At 40.1% G+C, this 20,875-nt stretch overlaps 1 protein-coding gene across 6 annotated transcripts in view; it reads left to right on the top strand.

Moving 5' to 3' along the window:
- Jakmip2 (janus kinase and microtubule interacting protein 2) overlaps positions 1 to 20,875 on the top strand; it is a 164,921-nt gene that overhangs the window by 124,180 nt on the left and 19,866 nt on the right. For all 6 annotated transcript variants that reach the window (NM_001437325.1, NM_001437326.1, NM_001437324.1 and 3 more), the window contains 7 exon segments: positions 1,723 to 1,821; positions 2,679 to 2,777; positions 3,536 to 3,589; positions 4,374 to 4,439; positions 8,642 to 8,710; positions 17,841 to 17,918; positions 20,263 to 20,466. In NM_001437325.1, coding sequence (NP_001424254.1) covers positions 1,723 to 1,821; positions 2,679 to 2,777; positions 3,536 to 3,589; positions 4,374 to 4,439; positions 8,642 to 8,710; positions 17,841 to 17,918; positions 20,263 to 20,466 — 669 coding nt within the window.

Genomic DNA, 20,875 nt, shown 5'->3' with positions numbered 1-20,875 from the left:
TCTCCCCTAATATCCTATCACAGATCCAGTATATTGATCCAAGCTTCTAAGAATGATAATCACCTTTGTAATCTGAGCCTATTAAAAACGTTCATTTGACTACAGATGTTTATGACGAGAGGGTCAGAGAAACTGCTCAGCATTTAAGAGCACTTGCTGTTTTTCCAGAGGACCTGAGTTCAATTACAGCACCTACAGCAGATGGCTAACAGCACTCATAACTCCAGTTCCAAGGGCTATCACCCTCTTATGAATTCCTTGGGTACCCACATCTTTGTAGTTGTACCACCCACACAGACACAGACACACACACACACACACACACACACACACATACACACACACACATACATGCACACACACACACACATCCTACATATTTTAAAGTTATATGTTTTGGAAAATGAGATTTGTTCTACTGTGAAAGCCATTGTTTTTGCATATTTACAGTTAAGTTTTAAACTGTCACTGTGCATAATGATCCTTCTATAGTTAATGACAAAGTACACAAAAATTATCAGATCCCTTAAGATCTATATGAGTCTCAGTCACGAACCCTTCCTGAGGGGAGGTACGTGGATCCACACCTGACTTAATCTCATGCCTCATGCTTCATCAGGTTGTACAGGATGCCCTTGAGAAATGCATACAGGATCATAGTGTACCTAAAGTCCTAGTTGCTTAGAAAACTAAGGCAGAATGAACCCTAGTGGCCAGGAATTTAAAGCCAGCCTGATCCACATAGGGAAATCCTGTGTTAGAAAACCAACCAATCAGTAGTAAATAAGAAGCAACAATTCTACAGAACAATGAAGAAAGAGATGCCATTTCTGAGTGTTTGGGCTAGCCAAGGCTCGTCTGGAGCTTAGAGCTTAGCATTCAGGGAAGATAATGATTTTCTCTGTAGTAAAGAAAATAGAAGAGTGTTTTCCATATAGATAAGAACAGAGAAAGCTCCTGGAATCACAGGGTGGATTAGGACTGCTTGCTCATACACGCCTCAGTGTGTGTGTGTGTGTGTGTGTGTGTGTGTGTGTGTGTGAGTGTGCGTGCGCGCGCACATGTGTGCATGCATGTCTACTTGTTCACATGGCTGACATAGAGACGCTGGTAACATTGAATGCTGAATAATCAGGTAGTAAATGGTTTTTCTAAGTTTTGGAATTCTGTTTTATGGAGTCTCAGGTCACTCTTTCCACCAATTCTCAGTCTTATAGGTAAGAGTTCTTTGAAGCAATTTCAGAATGATTATAAAAATTCCCATCAGATATTATCGCCATACAAAATATTGTGTGATGGGCATGGATTGATTAGGTGGTAGCCAGATATAACTGTAAGGTCTGAATTAACAGTAAAATTATTCCTGTACCAACCGGTAATTTAGAGATGAGTATCCACCTCCCTCATCAACACCCTAAAATCCATTCTGAGCACACTGAACCTGATCCACATGGGACATGTGTCTCAAATTCACTGTCTAGAGGAGCTCTAGCCTTCATGCCAAAGAAAGGTTTTTCTTGACATTTGTCTCTGTGCCTCCCCAAATCAACTAGAAAATGGCTACAAGGAAAGCCAAAGAAATCTGCCTTAACCATATCTCCTTTAGGATTATTACCCTGGTTTACAGAAAATTTGCTCACTGGGTGGATGAAAGCTATCTATGGTTGCTCTGCCAAGGGATTCCTTGCTGTTCTCACCTAACTCCAGGGTTTACTTTATCAGATAGAGAAGCAGGAAGCAGAGAATCACCGGCTACAGCAAGAACTTCAGGATGCCAGAGACCAGAATGAGCTGCTGGAGTTTCGCAACCTAGAACTAGAAGTAAGGAATAGCTGTGTTAGTGATGGCATGGTCATGACTTTTGCAGAGCATGAATTAAGCATTTCAGAGTCACACTCTCATTTAGATGCCAGAGGTAGACCAAGATAATGTGACTGTGACAATCAAGACTAAATACCTTAGAAACATTGCCATGTATCTGTCTGGTAATGATAAGTTTTGAAGAAGCTTGGGACTGTTCTCACAGGGACTGTGCTTTCCCAACAATGGGGCGATGGACAATGGTGTAGGAAATATCTACATCATGTGGGCCAAACTTGAGGTGCTTGTTTTAGGGGACTTGTTGTTTTTAAACAAAACATATTATACCACATCTTCATTGTAGTCTACCAAATCTGACTGAAGGTCTGAGTGATGACAAATTACTGTTCGATTTTATATGGTTTTGCCCTGATATTCTTCTTGAGATTATTCCAGATGGTAAAGTTAGCCATCAGTGAGCTCCAGTGGAGAGGAGTGACTGCCCTGCAGCCTGTATATCTTCTCTATAAAGAATGAGAGGATCAAACATGCAGAGTCTATTTGGCACCATAAACCTTCATAGTAAGCTCACCCTGTGATATCTGAAGGGTATAAATATTCATACTGTTTAAATTGCACTCTCTACTTTCCACATTTCCCCCTAACAAAAATCTTCAAGGATGGATGACACAGTCTATAAATTTTCTCCCATATTTTAGTTGACTGCTTAATTCTCTCCCATTCAATTTAGTCATGTACATCTTGAGAGTTTTCCTTTTTCCAAATGACACATTGATAAATGGCTGAAATAGATTAAAGAGACAACTGGCTTAGTGTTTAATCAGATGCTGCTTCTTTTTCTTCTTATATGTTTCAAGGAGAGAGAGAGGCGATCCCCTCCATTCAATCTACAAATTCACCCCTTCTCAGATGGTGTGAGTGCACTGCAGATCTACTGCATGAAAGAAGGTGTCAAGGTAGGCAGACATCACATTAGATCCTTTGTGTATGCAGATATCAGGAAAGCAGGGGACTGGGAAAGGAAAGGCAGTTCACAGTCGCTCTGCATGTCAATCTCCAGATTGCAGGACGAAAATAGGAAAATCAATAGGACATAAAATGAATGTTTAACAAATTTATAAAAGGTAATAGCAAAGAACAGAGATGGGTCATTTAGATCATAGGAACATAAAGAATGGTGTAGGATCAAAGCATACATTAAAATAAATGGTATTAATTACCTGGGGAGAAATACAAATAAACTATGTGCTTCAAGAAACATAATTCAAGTTGGCCTGATAGAACATGTCCTTTTATGGAAGCTTCCTGGGTGTTGTGGAGTTTCTGAGTGAGAAGAGACTTCTGAAGTCCTCCAGTCATGGCTGCTTTTGATGGCTATAATATAGAAGGATTTTGCCCTTTGGGGGAGGATCTTAGGCTTCAGAACATCTAGTTTACTAGATCAAATGTGGCTCTTTGTTTAGCCCTCAGTAGAACACATTTTAAATATTAAGGTTGAGATGACATGGCTTTGTTCCCCAAAACATAGACTGCCATGCAGCCCCCATAAAAGGCATGAGGTAGACCTGGGGTTGCCCCTGTTATTTCTAATTGGTTCCTTTACCTTCTGCATGGCGCTTTCTGCTTCCACTGAGCTGCCCAGTGTACCTGCTCTTGGTGTTCTTCTCTCTGCCATCTCTGTCCCTGCTCTGAATGCATCTCCTTGATTTTGTAGGATGTCAACATCCCTGATCTCATAAAGCAGCTTGATATCCTTGGTGACAACGGGGTAAGTCTTGCATCGATTGAATATGGTGGGGGTATGAATTGGCCTGAACAAACTTAAGAAATACTTGCCAGTGTGTCAGGCCTAAGATAATAGCAGGAAAGACAGCATATCTACCTAAGCATGTACCTTCTCAGTGAGAATCCCACAAGCCAAAGCAGCCATAGCAATAACTGGAAGGTAACTGAAAAAGGAGATATGGTAAAGGGCTTTTCATAGAAAGGATTCAGATTGAAATGCAGACCACATCTGCAGTGATTAAAACTAATTACTGCCTGACTGCTTGCTGCTCACAGGCATTCGGTGTAAAATTAATCAGTCAGGCGGTCGGAAAGACCGCTAAACACTAGGGTTGTTTGGCAGCCCCGTAAAAGGAAGCAGGAGGTTATAATCCTTTTTCTTCTTAATAGTTCCCTCCAAGCAGAGCCAGGACCTCTTAATTCAGGGGGCAGCATCACTCATAATAGCATAAGGTGAATGGCTCACCTGGTACATTGAGCAATGTGTACCATTTTCCCCTTGAAAATTGGAACCAATGAAACGTCAGAGTGGTGCGGTGACAGCTCCTTCATTATGGGTTTTCTTCACGTGACTTCCAATGAAGTGTGCATACACTTACACAAAGCACTACTAGACTTTGCACTAACTCTTTGTGAGGAATGGTTAGGGGCAGGCAGGGATGTGCAGAGGCTATTTGCCTGCACTCTCTGTTCACAGCACACATGTTTTCCATGGTGTAGATGTCATGAGCATTTTCACCTTATCCTCTTTCTCTTACTTTTCACAGAATCTAAGGAATGAAGAACAGGTGGCCATAATTCAGGCCAGCACTGTGCTGTCCCTGGCAGAGAAGGTAATGAGCGAAGTTGGCATTTCTAATCATCCAGTGTTGTCGAACTGGGTGCCTGAGGGTGCAGAATGCAGCACCTACCCCTGTGCACCCAGCCTTACATTATTCTATATGCAATCAACGTGATTCAGCTCAGGAGCGTGAGAACAGACATAGGTCTATAAGTCACTTTGTGATGGATAGGCATTTTTCTTTAAAGTCATCTGTAAAATATGACACTCATCAACATGGAAAATGTCAGTTACATTATTCAAGCAATTCTAGCACACTGGGAAACAAGCAAGCAAGCAAGAAGGGTTTTGCTGAGAGCTGCTGAATCTAGAGTTGCTCCAGTTACAAAGTTCCTTTAATATGTGCGTACTCCATAGAATGTGTAGCTTGGTCCTGGGTGGGTGTGGGGGGTGCATGGCAGCTTCATTCTGAAAGCCAACAATGTTGGTGTACTGCTGACCCCTTGTGTCTATACCTGGTAAATGACAGGTGGAGAGAACCCACACTGGGAAGCCAGATTCCTGGCTGTGCTCAAATGTCTGGAGAATGGAAGGCAGAGCCAGATGTGATGGTACAAATTTCTATTCACACAACATAGGAAGCAGAGAGGAAAGTTCAAGGCCAGCCTGGTCTACTCATCAAGAATCTTTCTCAAGAAAAATTAATTAAAAAGAAAATCTGCACATAGCAGAGAGTCACATGCACATACTTGAATAAGATGAAAGATTGTTCACACATATCCATCAAGATGCTGCCTTAATTTTAAAAGGCCTAACAATCATGTTAAAAGTAACACAAAACCCTGAGAAATATTCAGTTCTTTTGAATCTGAAATCAAATTCTGCAGGTCAATTCTCATTCTCAAAATAATAACACAAAGGAAAAGCAGGGGGAAGTGCTATGGAATTAAAAATAAGAAATATTGACATGATCTATTTATTGATACCAATTTAAGTGAACCACATTTATGTGTTCTAACCACAGTCGTTTTGCTGATCACTTGGAATTTGTAATATTGACTAGGTATCAAATGATAAAAGAAAACAATGCCAGTTCTGCAAACTGTGAAAATGGTTGTTTTGTTTTCAGGTTTAGAAAGGCCTTACTTTTCTGTCTGAAATACATGTTGAAGTGTTGGCATTCAGACTGACAGAAAAGTGAGAAGTTGCTATTTTAGGACCTGTTTCCCTCAGAATTCAATTAGAAATATGATCATGTTCTCTTTCCTCTCCCTAGCAGTTTAATAATATCATATTTTCCCTATAGAAGGTCCAGATTTCAAAATTTATCAAGAGTCCTTCGGATTAGAGTCTTACCTACTGATTCCTTCAGCATCCCTCCCCTCCAACCTCTCTTGTTCTCTATTGTATCTCTTCCCTTCTTTTCCCTATCTCTATCTTTCTCATTCCTTCTCCCTCTCTCTTTTCCTTCCCTGTATCATTCCCCATTTTCTTCCTTCTTTGTCTCCCTCCCTGCCTCTCTTCTCCTTCCCTCCTTTCCTGTCCACTTTGTCTCTTTGTCTCTCTTTCCCTACCCTCTCTGTATGTACACTTTCATGCCTGTACATGCAAGCATGAGTATGGGCGCATTCCTGCATTCTTCTGTGTGTGCAAGTATGAATGGCATGCATGTGTGCACACACATGTGTACATTCCTGTGCATGTGTGAATGCATGTGTGTGCATGTATGCATTCCTCTGTTTGTGTGTGTGCATGTGAGTGTGTGCAGGTGTGTGTGTGTGCATGTCCCTGTGTGTGCATGCGTGTGTGTTTGTGTGTGTGTGTGTGTGTGCTCTGCTCTTCCTCACTTTTCACTTAGTCCTTTGCCCTGAAGTTTTTACCTAGATGTTCACATCTTCCTCTTCCACCTCTTCATGATTTTCGTAACCTAACCATCTATCTTAGTTAATTACTGTTTTTTTTATTGTGATAAAATATCATGACCAAGACAACTTACAAAAGAAAACATACCATACCATACCTCATTTACTCAGGATTTGGTCTTTGTCCCTCTTCCCTATATTTCCCCTATTTCAACCTAGGCAGCTAGAGAAGAAATAATCAGTAAATGCTGACTGAAAAAGTAAATGAACCCATTCACACCTAAGAAACAGCACAGTTTGTATCAGCCATTCTGGTCTTTATTTAACAACAGTGTTTACAGCCTCTTGCTCAGTTGAAGGCACAAAGAGTTATAGCCCTTTAACGTGATGTAGAATTGCCCTGCTTTGAGACTGCAAAGAAAGCTTGAGCTGATACTGTGAAAGGTGTGAGATATAAAGGAAGGAGAACTAGCCTTGTGTGCCTCATTAGGTCCATGAGTATCATGGTCCCTGAGTGAGTGTGGGGCAATGTCTGCTAAAGCAGAGTGAACACTTGCATAGTGCTTCTTTTTAACTGGAGTCCTCTACCTACTGAATCTAGGTATCGTCATACTTTCCACAAGGAATCAGAAGCATGGAAAATGTGGGTGCTCTGCCCAAGAAGATAACTGACCTAGTTAGAACCCAGAGTCCATCTCCATCATTCACCATGTCTTTCTTTCAGCTGGACAGTATCCAGCTAAGCAAGTAGTGAATAATAGCTAGCTCAATGTTAACCTTGTGCTAGAAAGCAAGGGAATGGATGAATAAGGCCCATGCTTGCCCTAGGAGCTCAGGATTGTGTAGACCTTTACAAATCCAATTAGAGTCACCTCCCCCATAGTTCATTTAGTTCTACTCCCAAGTTATTCTAAATGTCATCTTTGATCTTAAGACTACAAATTTAGGCAACACTTGGGAGTATGATTTTAGCCAAACTGTATGCCTAGACAAAATTCCAACAGGGAAGTTTTACTTGACTTTATGTAAAAAGCAGTGGCTTTAAGTGAGAAAAGATAGAGGATCCAGATCTGCATCGCAAACTGCATATACCATTATTGTTTCTTGCATCCAGTTAACAAGTGACTTATTTTCTGTTTACAAATGGTAACTTGCCTTAGCCACACAAATAGGAGCAGAGACAACATATAGACCTGCAGCTTACAATGGCATAGTTGAGGTTTTCAGAGTCTGAAACAGAATGCATGATTTGAAACAGAAGCTATTTGTCAAAGATAAAGGGGCAGCAAATAGAGTGGTCAAGAAAAGCAATACTGTGTACAAAACCATACTGCTGATTGAAATGTCCCTAAAGAAGTGTATAGCCATGTGTATAGTCAGGAAGGTGAGAGATTCACAGCTCTGCTGCAAACTGTGACTTTTGTCTTTCTCCATGATCTCAGCAGCTGAGGATGGCTGGTCATGGTATCTCTCTCTCCAAAGGCTCTAGATCATAGAGTTACTTGAGCTTGATGTGCCATGCCATGTGCCCATACTGAAAAGAAGGAATATATGACATTTTAGTTCATACAATATACAGTCACCTTGCATTTTTTAAAAAAACATTACATTATTATTAACACAACTTGATATATACAAATTTGTAATTCAAGGGACTTTTAAAGTCACATAAGCAAAGAAAAGACAAATTTGAACAGGAGTCAAGAAGGCTCCCTCTGGTACTCTCACGTAGCTCGGCCCAATCACAAATCTATAAGGTCTAAGCTGACAGTTACCATGCTGGACATCCTTTCAAATCACTGGTTCTGTTAAGCCATGTGTATGGTATTCTCATGCAATAGGCGCCAAATACTATGTGCTTATTAACACCACATCAAAAGGGTACATTCTGAGTAGTAGGAAATACATTCTCTTTGTGTGGTTTGTTTAAAAGGCCTTCCCTTACCACATTATGGTAATCATTTTCATAGATCCAAATTTTACTGTCACTAGGAACACTCCCTAGGATCCTCTAATCTTGTGCTATTGAACATTGTATTCCTTGGAATTCCCTTCCAATTTTCCCCAAACATCTCTCACTCTTCAGTTAGACTTCAGTTCCCAAGAAATCTCCCCATGGGTACCAAAGCTCTGCTAATTGTCTTCATTACTGAAGTCCTAGGAGCTGATATGTAGTAGACATCAGAGGACATTTGCTGAATTAATGATGCACAGAATATTATAGCATTTTGTCTAAACTCCAGGAGATAAAAATGCATTAAGTTTTTACCTAAGGTTTTCATTGGCATCCAGAGACATAAAGTGAAAGATCAAACATTCCAGGGAACAGCCCACAGAATCCATACCACATTGAACAATCACACCAAACACTTCTGTCTTCTTAACTCTTTAGTGGATCCAACAAATTGAAGGAGCAGAGGCTGCCCTGCACCAGAAAATGATGGAACTGGAAAGTGATATGGTAAGTCCAAAAAGAAAACATTGTACAATAATGGGAAATGAACACTGTTTTATATGGAACTCAGGGGAGTTTGTAACTGCCCTATTCATTTGTGCACAGACTGTGGGGCATGTTTCTCATAAGTAGCTGATAACCTCCAGCTCTAGTCTCCCTCAAAGCATACTGTACATTGGCAATATTTATAAAAACTAATGCTAAAAGAAATTAAATTAGATATTTTCTCTCGAGCTGGATAATTTTTTTGTGTTGGGAATATTTAACAAGTATACAGACTTGATGGATTTAACTCTGCTTTTTTAAGAATCCACAAGCTATGTTACATCCATTAGGATAGCTACTGTATAAAAAGAAGTAGAAACTGACAGTTTTTAGTAAAGATGTGTCAAGAACCATTGCTGTGGTATGAAATAGTACAGGTATGGAAAATAGCATGGAGGTTGCTTTAAAATTCAATAGAATTATGTGATTCAGCATTAAAAAAGCCAAAACTGGAGTGCAGTGGGTCACTGTATACTCACTTACATTGTGCATTTTTCACAATGTTAAAGGGTGAATGTAGCCAATGTATCTACTTTGAATGGATGAACAATGTATGGAATGCACGTGTTAGTTTAGTCTAAGGTAGCTGTTGTACACAGCATCCCCCTGTCTGGGACTTCCTCCTTACCTTTTCCCTAACACCTCTCACTCTAATGTAGCCATTATTGGCAAATAGGCATCCACAATTGTGGGGAAAGGATGATGCAGATGAACAGTGGTGGCGTTAGGTAAAAAGAGCTGTCATGAACTGGCAAGCACCATTATTTCATGGTTGTGATGGATAAAGTCATAAAATTCTTAGGAAATGAAAGCACACTATGGTTGTTATGGGTTGAAAGAAAGAAAACTCTTGGAGTTGTTAAAAGGGAAAAGTTTCTCTTATGCAACCTAAAAACTTCTGGACATTGATTTCATAACAGCGTGGATGTATTTCAAACTATAAATATGGACTTTAAGGATTAAAGTTTAACTTCATTTCATGTGCATTTTAACACAGTTTAAAATAGCGTATCACCAAATGTGGGAAATCATAGGTTGTTAACTTGCCCCATCATGTATAATGATGCTTATACCAAGACATTATTTAAATGACCTTTGCCAAAACAAATGTAGTAGGTTTGTATCAAGTCATGGAATTCTATAACAATAATTTGTATTTTACACAATTTAAGTTTTAGAGATCATAATGTCATATAAAGAATTTATGTTTAACCAAGAAGCTAAGATCTATGAAAAGATTTGTGTCAAAATGGCTATCAGAATCTCCTTTGATTCACAACTACTAATGCACCAATCAGCCTTTATGGGGCTCTTATAGCACTGGAAACCAAGGGCTGGTCAGGAAAGCCAATAGCAAGATACTGCATACTCTCAGAAGTGAGCACAGCTGGGCTTTCAAACTTCCAGTCACCTGGAAAGAGCTCACCTAACAATAAGATGTTTGTCCAGTGAGAGATGTACAAGAATCGATGACATGTGAAGAAACTTCAGATTCATGTCCCCTAGCTTTGCAACAACAGCCAATAAATACTCATCACGTGGCAGTGTGAGCAGAGTCACCCTTCATCTTTGTATCATTTAATTTGAAACACTTAAGTTGGTTTATCATATGATATCACGTTGTTAAATTTCCTAAAATTCTTAGAAAAATAAACTGTATCATTACACACCTGTCTTTTGTGTCCTCAGAGAACTGCTTCCACTTGCTTCTGGAAACACGAAAGTCTACAGATGCCCAATTTCTTTTCAGAAAATGTCACAACTTTGCATATAATCTACAAACATCATTCTTATGTATTTTTTTTCTTTATTAACTTGAGTATTTCTTATTTACATTTCGATTGTTATTCCCTTTCCCGGTTTCCAGGCAAACATCCCCCTAACCCCTCCCACTCCCATTCTATATGGGTGTTCCCCTCCCCATCCTCCCCCCATTGCCGCCCTCCCCCCAACAATCTAGTTCACTGGGGGTTCAGTCTTAGCAGGACCCAGGGCTTCCCCTTCCATTGGTGCTCTTACTAGGCTATTCATTGCTACCTAGGAGGTTGGAGTCCATGGGTAGTGGCTTAGTCCCTGGAAGCTCTGGTTGCTTGGCATTGTTGTTCATATGGGGTCTCGAGCCCCTTCAAGCTCTTCCAGTCCTTTCTGTGATTCCTTCAACGGGGGTCCCGTTCTCAGTTCACTGGTTTGCTGCTGGCATTCGCCTCTGTATTTGCTATATTCTAGCTGTGTCTCTCAGGAGAGATCTACATCCAGTTCCTGTCAGCCTGCACTTCTTTGCATCATCCATCTTGTCTAATTGGGTGGCTGTATATGTATGGGCCACATGTGGGGCAGGCTCTGAATGGGTGTTCCTTCTGCCTCTGTTTTAATCTTTCCCTCTCTGTTCCCTGCCATGGGTATTCTTGTTCCCCTTTTAAAGAAGGAGTGAAGCATTCGCATTTTGATCATCTGTCTTGAGTTTCATGTGTTCTGTGCATCTAGGGCAATTCAAGCATTTGGGCTACTAGCCACTTATCAATGAGTGCATACCATGTGTGTTTTTCTGTGATTGGGTTACCTCATTCAGGATGATATTTTCAGTCCCATCCATTTGCCTATGAATTTCATAAAGTCATTGTTTTTGATAGCTGAGTAATATTCCATTGTGTAGATGTACCACATTTTCTGTATCCATTCCTCTGTTGAAGGGCATCAGGGTTCTTTCCAGCTTCTGGCTATTATAAATAAGGCTGCTATGAACATAGTAGAGCATGTGTCTTTGTTATATGTTGGGGCATCTTTTGGGTATATGCCCAAGAGAGGTATACCTGGGTTTTCAGGTAGTTCAATGTCCAATTTTCTGAGGAACCTCCAGACAGATTTCCAGAATGGTTGTACCAGTCTGCAATCCCACCAACAATGGAGGAGTGTCCCTCTTTCTCCACATCCTCCCCAGCATTTGCTGTCACCTGAGTTTTTGATCTTAGCCATTCTCACTGGTGTGAAGTGAAATCTCAGGGTTGTTTTGATTTGCATTTCCCTTATGAGTAAAGATGTTACACATTTCTTAAGGTGTTTCTCAGCCATTAGGCATTCCTCAGTTGTGAATTCTTTGTTTAGCTCTGAACCCCAATTTTTAATAGGGTTATTTGTCTCCCTGCGGTCTAACTTCTTGAGTTCTTTGTATATTTTGGATATAAGCCCAATTTTGGGATTGTATGATTGGTAAAGATCTTTTTCCAATCTGTTGGTTGCCATTTCGTCCTAACCACAGTGTCCTTTGCCTTACAGAAGCTTTGCAGTTTTATGAGATCCCATTTCTCGATTCTTGATCTTAGAGCATAAGCCATTGGTGCTTTGTTCAGGAAGTTTTCTCCAGTGCCCATGTGTTTGAGATGCTTCCCCATTTTTTCTTCTATTAGTTTGAGTATATCTGGTTTGATGTGGAGGTCCTTGATCTACTTGGACTTAAGCTTTGTACAGGGTGATAAGCATGGATCAATCTGCATTCTTCTACATGTTGACCTCCAGTTGAACCGGCACCATTTGCTGAAAATGCTATCTTTTTTCCATTGGATGGTTTTGGCTCCTTTGTCAAAAATCAAGTGACCATAGGTGTGTGGGTTAATTTCTGGGTCTTCAATCTATTCCATTGGTCTATCTGTCTGTCTCTGTACCAATACCATGCAGATTTTAATCATCACTATTGCTCTGTAATACTGCTTGAGTTCAGGGATAGTGATTTCCCCAGAAGTCCTTTTATTGTTGAGGATAGTTTTAGCTATCCTTGGTTTTTTGTTATTCCAGATGAATTTGCAAGTTGTTCTGTCTAAGTCTCTGAAGAATTGGATTAGTATTTTGATGGGTATTGCATTGAATCTGTAGATTGCTTTTGGTAAAATGGCCATTTTTACTGTATTAATCTTGCCAATCCATGAGCATGGGAGATCTTTCCATCTTCGGAGGTCTTCTTCAATTTCTTTCTTCAGAGGCTTGAAGTTCTTATTGTACAGATCTTTTACTTGCTTGGTTAAAGTCACACCAAGGTATTTTATATTATTCGGGACTATTATGAAGGGTGTCATTTCCCCTATTTCTTTCTCGGCTTTTTTCTCTTTTGTGTAGAGGAAGGTTACTGATTTATTTGAGTTAATTGTATACCCAGCCACATTGCTTAAGTTGTTTATCAGCTTTAGAAGTTTTCTGGTGGAACTTTTGGGATCACTTAAATATACTATCATATCATTTGCAAATAGTGATATTTTGACTTCTTCTTTTCCGATCTGTATCCGCTTGATCTCCTTTTGTTGTCTGATTGCTCTGCCTAGAACTTCAAGGACTATATTGAATAAGTAGGGAGAGAGTGGGCAGCCTTGTCTAGTCCCTGATTTTAGTGGGATTGCTTCAAGTTTCTCTCCATTTAGTTTAATGTTAGCAACTGGTTTGCTGTATATGGCTTTTACTATGTTTAGGTATGGGCCTTGAATTCCTATTCTTTCCAGGACTTTTATCATGAAGGGGTGTTGAATTTTGTCAAATGCTTTCTCAGCATCTAATGAAATGATCATGTGGTTTTGTTCTTTCAGTTTGTTCATATAATGGATCAGGTTGATGGTTTTCTGTATATTAAACCATACCTGCATGCCTGGGATGAAGCCTACTTGATCATGCTGGATGATTGTTTTGATGTGCTCTTGGATTCGGTTTGCCAGAATTTTATTGAGTATTTTTGCATCGATATTCATAAGGGAAATTGGTCTGAAGTTCTCTTTCTTTGTTGGGTCTTTGTGTGGTTTAGGTATAAGAGTAATTGTGGCTTCATAAAAGGAATTTGGTAGTGCTCCATCTGTTTCAATTTTGTGGAATAGTTTGGATAGTATTGGTATGAGGTCTTCTATGAAGGTCTGATAGAATTCTGCCCTAAACCCGTCTGTACCTGGCTCTTTTTGTTGTGAAACCTTTAGTGACTACTTCTATTTTGTTAGGAGTTATGGGGTTGTTTAAATGGTTTATCTGTTCCTGATTTAACTTTGGTACCTGGTATCTGTCTAGGAAATTGTCCATTCCTGCAGATTTTCAAGTTTTGTTGAATATAGGCTCTTGTAGTAGGATCTGATGATTTTTTGAATTTCCTCTGATTCTGTAGTTATGTCTCCCTTTTCATTTCTGATTTTGTTAATTTGTACACACTCTCTGTGTCCTCTTGTTAGTCTGGCTAAGGGTTTATCTATCTTGTTGATTTTTTCACAGAACCAACTTTTGGTTCTGTTGATTATTTCTATGGTCCTTTGGTTGATTTGCTTCTACTTGGTTGATTTCAGTTTGATTATTTCCTGACTTCTACTCCTCCTGGGTGTATTTGCTTCCTTTTGTTCTAGATCTTTTAGGTGTGCTGTCAAGGTGGTGACATATGCTCTCTCCTGTTTCTTTCTGCAGGCACTCAGAGGTATGAGTTTTCCTCTTAGCACAGCTTTCATTGTGTCCCATAAGTTTGGGTATGTTGTACTTTCATTTTCATTAAATTCTAAGAAGTCTTTAATTTCTTACTTTATTTCTTCCTTGACCAGGTTATCATTGAGTAGAGCAATGTTCAACTTCCATGTATATGTTTTGCGTTCTTCCCTTATTGTTATTGAAGACCAGCTTTAGCCCGTGATGGTCTGATAGGACGCATGGGATTACTTCTATCTTTTTGTATCTGTTGAGGCCTGTTTTATGACCAATTATATGGTCAATTTTGGAGAAAGTACCATGAGGTGGTGAGAAGAATCTCTATCCTTTTGCTTTAGGATAAAATGTTCTATAAATAAGTCCATTTGGTTCATGACTTCTCTTAGTCTGTCTAAGTCTCTGTTTAATTTCTGTTTCCATGACCTGTCCATTGATGAAAGTGGGGTGTTGAACTCTCCTACTATTATTGTGTGAGGTGAAATGTGTGTTTTGAGCTTTAGTAAAGTTTCTTTTATGTATTTAGGTGCCCTTGTATTTGGAGCATAGATATTTAGGATTGAGAGTTCATCTTGGTGGATTTTTCCTTTGATAAATATGAAGTGTCCTTCCTTATCTTTTTTGGTGACTTTTAGTTGAAAATTGATTTTATTGTATATTAGAATGGCTACTCCAGCTTGCTTCTTCAGACCATTTGCTTAGAAAGTTGTTTTCCAGCCTTTCACTCTGAGGTAGTGTCTGTCTTTGTCTCTGAGGTGTGTTTCCTGTAGGCAGCAGAATGCAGGGTTCTCATTTTGTATCCAGTTTGGTAATCTATGTCTTTTTATTGGGGCGTTGAGACCACTGATATTCAGAGATATTAAGTTATTATTGCTTCCTGTTTTATTCATATTTGGATGTGACATTATGTTTGTGTGCTTTTCTTCTCTTTGTTTTGTTGCCAAGACGATTAGTTTCTTGCTTTTTCTAGGGAGTAGCTTCCCTCCTTTTGTTGGGCTTTACCATTTATTATCCTTTGTAGCGGTGGATTTGTAGAAAGATATTATGTAAATTTGGTTTTGTCATGGAATATCTTGGTTTCTCCATCAATGTTAATTGAGAGTTTTGCAGGATACAGTAACCTGGGCTGGCATTTGTATTCTCTTAGGGTCTGTATGACATCTGTCCAGGATCTTCTGGCTTTCATAATCTCTGGCGAGAAGTCTAGTATGGTTCTGATAGGTCTGCCTTTATATGTTACTTGACCTTTTTCCCTTACTGCTTTTAATATTCTTTCTTTATTTTGTGCATTTGGTGTTTTGGCTATTATGTTATGGGAGGAGTTTCTTTTCTGGTCCAATCTATTTGGAGTTCTGTAGGCTTCTTATATGTTTATGGGCATCTCTTTCGTTAGGTTAGGGAACTTTTCTTCTATGATTTTGTTGAAGGTTTTTACTGGTCCTTTGAGCTGGGAGTCTTCACTCTCTTCTATACCTATTATCCTTTGGTTTGAACTTCTCATTGAGTCCTGGATTTCCTGTATGTTTTGGACCAGTAGCTTTTTCCGTTTTACATTATCTTTGACAGTGGTGTAGATGATTTCTATGGAATCTTCTGCTCCTGAGATTCTCTCTTCTATCTCTTGTATTCTGTTGGTGATGCTTATATCCACAGCTCCTTGTCTCTTCCTTTTGTTTTCTATATCCAGGGTTATTTCCCTGTGTTCTTTCTTCATTGCTTCTATTTCCATTTTTAAATCCTTCAACTGTTTGATTGTGTTTTCCTGGAATTCTTTCAGGGATTTTTGTGATTCCTCTCTATAGGCTTCTACTTGTTTATTTATGTTTTCCTGCGTTTCTCTAAGGGCATTCTTCATGTCTTTCTTGAAGTCCTCCAGCATCATGATCAAATATGATTTTAAATCTAGATCTTATTTTCTGGTGTGTTTGGATATTCAGTGTTTGCTTTGGTGGGAGAATTGGGCTCCGATGATACCATGTAGTCTTGGTTTCTGTTGTTTGGTTCCTGTGCTTGCCTCTCGCCTTCAGATTATCTCTGGCGTTACTTTGTTCTGCTATTTCTGACAGTAGCTAGACTGTCCCATAGGCCTGTGTCTGAGGAGTGCTGTAGACCTGTTTTCCTGTTTTCTTTCAGCCAGTTGTGGGAACAGAGTGTTCTGCTTTCAGGCATGTAGTCTTTCCTGTCTACTTGTCTTCAGCTGTTCCTGTGGGCCTGTGTCCTGAGTTCACCAGGCAGGTTGCTTGGAGCAGAAAAGTTGGTCTTACCTGTCGTCCTGCAGCTCAAGTTTGCTCGTGGGGTGTTGCTTTTGAGCTCTCTGTGAGGGCAGCAACCAGGAGGGCCTGCGCTGCCTTTTCCAGGAGCCCCCATGCACTGGGGTCCCAGATGGGGTTAGATGTTTTCCTCTGGAGTCAGAAATATGGGCAGAGTGTAGTCTTTTCTGGATTCCCAGGCGTGTCTGCCTCTCTGAAAGTTTAGATCTCCTTCCCATGGGATTTGTGTGCAGAGAACTGTTGATCTGGTCCCTTCAGGTCCCGGTGGTGTCTGGAGCGCAGGGGACCTGAGGCTCCAGTGCCCCTATCTTCCAGTTCCCAGAAGCCATATACAGTTTCTCTTGGGCCAGGGATATGGTCAGGGGTAGGCAGTATTGGTGGTCTCTTCTGCTCTGCAGTCTCAGGAGTGCTCACCTTTCCGGGCGGTGAGCTCTCTCTCCCACGGGATTTGGGAGCAGTGAGCTGTGGGCGGGGATCAGAGAGGTTGGGAATCCAGCTAAAAACTGGAAGTGTCCGGTCCCAGAGGAATTTTGCTTCTGTGTGTCCTGAGACCACCAGTCAGGTCGCTTGGAGCAGAAAAGCTGGTCTTACCTGTGGTCCCGTGGCTCAAGTTTGCTCATGAGGTGTTTCTTTTGAGCTCTCCGTGAGGTCGGCAACCAGGAGGGTCTGTGCTGCCTTTTCTGGGAGCCCCCTGTGCACTGGGGTCCCAGATGGTATTAGGTGTTTTCCTCTGGAGTCAGAAATGTGGGCAGAGTGTAGTCTCTTCTGGCTTCCCAGGCACGCCTGCCTCTCTGAAGGTTTAGCTCTCCCTCTCATGGGATTTGGGTGCAGGGAACTGTTCATCTGGTCCCTTCAGGTCCCGGTGGTGTCTCCTTCTTATGTATTTTTAAACTTCCTATATTATTATGTACTATTCCCATTCATAATGGAAATTATTTATAAATACCTATTAGACTTCATGTTTATTAGGGATGGTGAAAGCACATTTCATAGTCAACAGATGTTTCTTCCAAATATTTTTATTCCAAAGATGACTGAGTCTCTAGGTGTAAAACCAAGAGAAGTGGAAAGCCACGTGTGCTCACACAGAGTTATTACTTAACAGCCACTGTGTCAAAATTTGTTCTTAATTATCCACTCTCAGACTGACTTAGCTGTCAGCAAGAGCTTTCTGTATTATTTTGCCTTTTATCTTTCTTGCTATTGATTTTCACAGTCACTGTCTGAGACTGAAAGCTAAACTAATTTCTTCACAGAAGAAAAATAGTTTTACAAGTCTAGTAATTTGTCCTGTGTACTAGAGAAAACATTCATCTGTGTACCTTTCATGTATTACTTCCTAGTTAACATAGCTTCCTTTCTCAGTTTGTCAATGGGACCCTTTATTACAGGAACAATTCTGTAAAATCAAAGGCTACCTGGAGGAAGAACTAGACTACAGAAAACAGGCTCTTGACCAGGCATATATGGTAAGTAACAGGAGACAACACACCCCTTGTTCATTCCTCTGTACAACAGAGCTAAGATATCCTGTCTAATTTGTTATTTCATGTAGTTGAATACGCACAACATGAATACACACAGCAGTTATTAATTGCTACTTCACTTTTGGAACAGAAACACCAAGACTGTTGCTACTATAAGAGTCTTATGTTTTATACATAATTCTAATTCATTCTAGAATTAAGTGTATACCATTAGGTAATTAATATTTAAATGTAGGATATACTGAATGCCAATGTAGATCCAAAAGGGACTTTATTAAATCAAGTATTATCATTTGGGACTCAAATGTAGTAATAGAATAATAATAGATTTATTGTGTGTTATGTGTATTCTAATGCATTTATTTCTTAAAATAACCACAGAAGTCAAAGGTAATCTGATTATTCTTTTTACCTATAAGGAAAGCAAGGTTATAAAGCAAACCTTTGCTGGAGTTAGTAGAAGAGTAAGCTGCAATGTAGCTCTTACTCCAGGAGCTGTGGCCAGGTTTGGACCCATTATTGCAGCCACAAGAAGTGAGTCCATGATGCTGAGTGGACTGTGTCTCCTTTATTCTGTAGATAATTGTACTTACAGAAGCTCACCGCTTGTTCCTCCCCATCTACAAAATGCATACTGCAAAATTCCTGACATTTGGACTACAGCTCTTCTTCTCTACTTATGCCCCACCCCATCACTGGGTCATAAGAATGAACCAGAAGACAAAGGACAAACTACTGGAATAGTTCCAAAATTGCTATCCAAGGGCTTCATAATGTTCTTGTAACTCTGGAGAAAAGAGTGAGCCCCTGACTCCCTGTTTGTATCAAAGATAGTTTAGTTTGTACTCTCCAAATGAATAAGAGATTCTTGTATTCAATGGGGAAACAAGAAAATGAGAGTTGGTCACAGGCTGAAAAATAAAACACAATCTTCTTTTAACCACTTTTTATTCTTTTAAAAACCCTTCCCTCTTGCCTATAGAAAACAAAATTAAGCTAGGTCCAGAAAGAAACTGTTAAGACCTCATTCAGAAAGCCATATTTTATTAAAGATGGAATATAGTTGGTCCAGGAACAATAGAAAAGTGTCTCATCAGGACTTTGCAACTCACTTCTGCCAGACTTATGGAGAATATGACTATAGATTTAGGCGACTGTATTTGAGATGAGTAATGCACACATTCACACACACACACACACACACACTTAAACTCACACACACTTAAACTCACACACACATTCAAATTCACACACACACACACACACACACTTACACTCACTTACAGAGTGGCAGAAGGAGGGCAAGGGATGAGAGAGGGAGATTATTTATAGTAGATAATCTATCCATCAAAAAGAGGACTAAGAAAGACAATTGAACGAGCATAAACTTCAGTGTAGTTAGTGAAAAGAAGGGGACCAGGTGCTGGGAAGATGATTCAGTTGCTCAAGTACTTCTCATTTAAGCATGAAGACCTGAATCCCAGCTCTGATGTAAAAACCAGATGTGGGGATGTGCACTACAATTCCATTGCTACAGAAGCCAACAAAGGAATATACCTGTGGCTTGCTGGCCAGGTAGGTTAGCCAACTTAATGAGCTGCAATGTTGTTAAGAGAACCCTCACCTCACAGACTATGGTGAAAATTACTGAAGAAGACATTGATTCCAAGCCCTGGTCTACACACACACACACACACACACACACAAACACACAAATACACACACACATAAATACATACACACACACACACACACACACACACACACACACACACACCATGGTAACTCCAAAATTCTAGGCTATTTTTGAATCATAAGTTCCATTTTTTTTCAAGGAAATACCTAGAAACCATAAAACATTTTCAAGTACAGAGAATTGTGATTAAGATGGAGTTTTATGTTTGAAATGTATCTCCAACTTCAAGTGTTTTTTTCCTATTTACACATATTTCTAATTCATTGGCCACTGTAGCATATGCTTTTAACCAGAAGCAGGGATGTCAAGATGGAAGGAAAATAACCAGCTACATTTGAAAAGCCAAGAAGGTGTGGAAGTGTAGTTGTTATAACAGAGGACCTCCTAAAAATGAATGAGAACAGGACCCCAAGAAATAAAATGAATTTACTTACAAAGCAGCCTGTGCATTGTGTGAATGGCATTTGAGCCATCTCAAAAAGAGTAAGTCAAGCAGGAGACACTCAGAAACTCTGAGATCCCCTGAGACAGAGGCACTAAGTCCCTGTCTCACCCATCCACACATACTCTCTCCACACCACACCTAAATACTCAGCCCCAAAGTTAGACTTTTCTGATTCTATTTGCCAGAGAATCCAGGAACTAGAAGCTACTTTGTACAATGCTCTGCAGCAAGAAACTGTGATCAAGTTCGGTGAACTGTTAAGTGACAAGCAGCAAGAGGAGTTGAGGACGGCTGTAGAAAAGTTACGGCGGCAAATGCTGAGGAAGAGCCGGGAATATGACTGTCAGATCCTCCAGGAGAGGATGGAGCTCCTACAGCAAGCTCACCAGGTGAGGACCAAGCCCCACATCTGTGTAGGTCAGTCCTGAGCATGTGGAGTAGGACAACATGTGCTCGATATGCAAATGGAACAGTAGACAAGTAAAACAATAACTATTTCCTACCATCTCTCAATATAGGACTGCAGGTTGGTAAATAAACTTGGTCTTGAGGAAAATGGCATTTCAGAGGTGTTGCACAGGGCTATCATGTCTAGAATAACTTTGTCACAGGCTCCAAATCTATTAGAGCCTGTTTACTCACCTGTGTAAGGAAAATGGGCACCAATCAGCTCTGCTTCACTTGCCCCTGCCAATAACTGAGCCCAGGCAATCATCTGGAAAGGGCAAAAGGGAGCAGAGCCTGTCTTTGCATTCTCAGAACAAACAGCAAGAACAAGGAAACCTGGAGGCTGTTGTG

This window comes from Rattus norvegicus, chromosome 18, assembly GCF_021556685.1.
Source record: "Rattus norvegicus strain SHRSP/BbbUtx chromosome 18, alternate assembly SHRSP_T2T, whole genome shotgun sequence".
NCBI lineage: Eukaryota > Metazoa > Chordata > Mammalia > Rodentia > Muridae > Rattus > Rattus norvegicus.
Note: the sequence above shows the minus strand (reverse complement) of the source record. Positions and strands in the feature narration are given on the sequence as shown.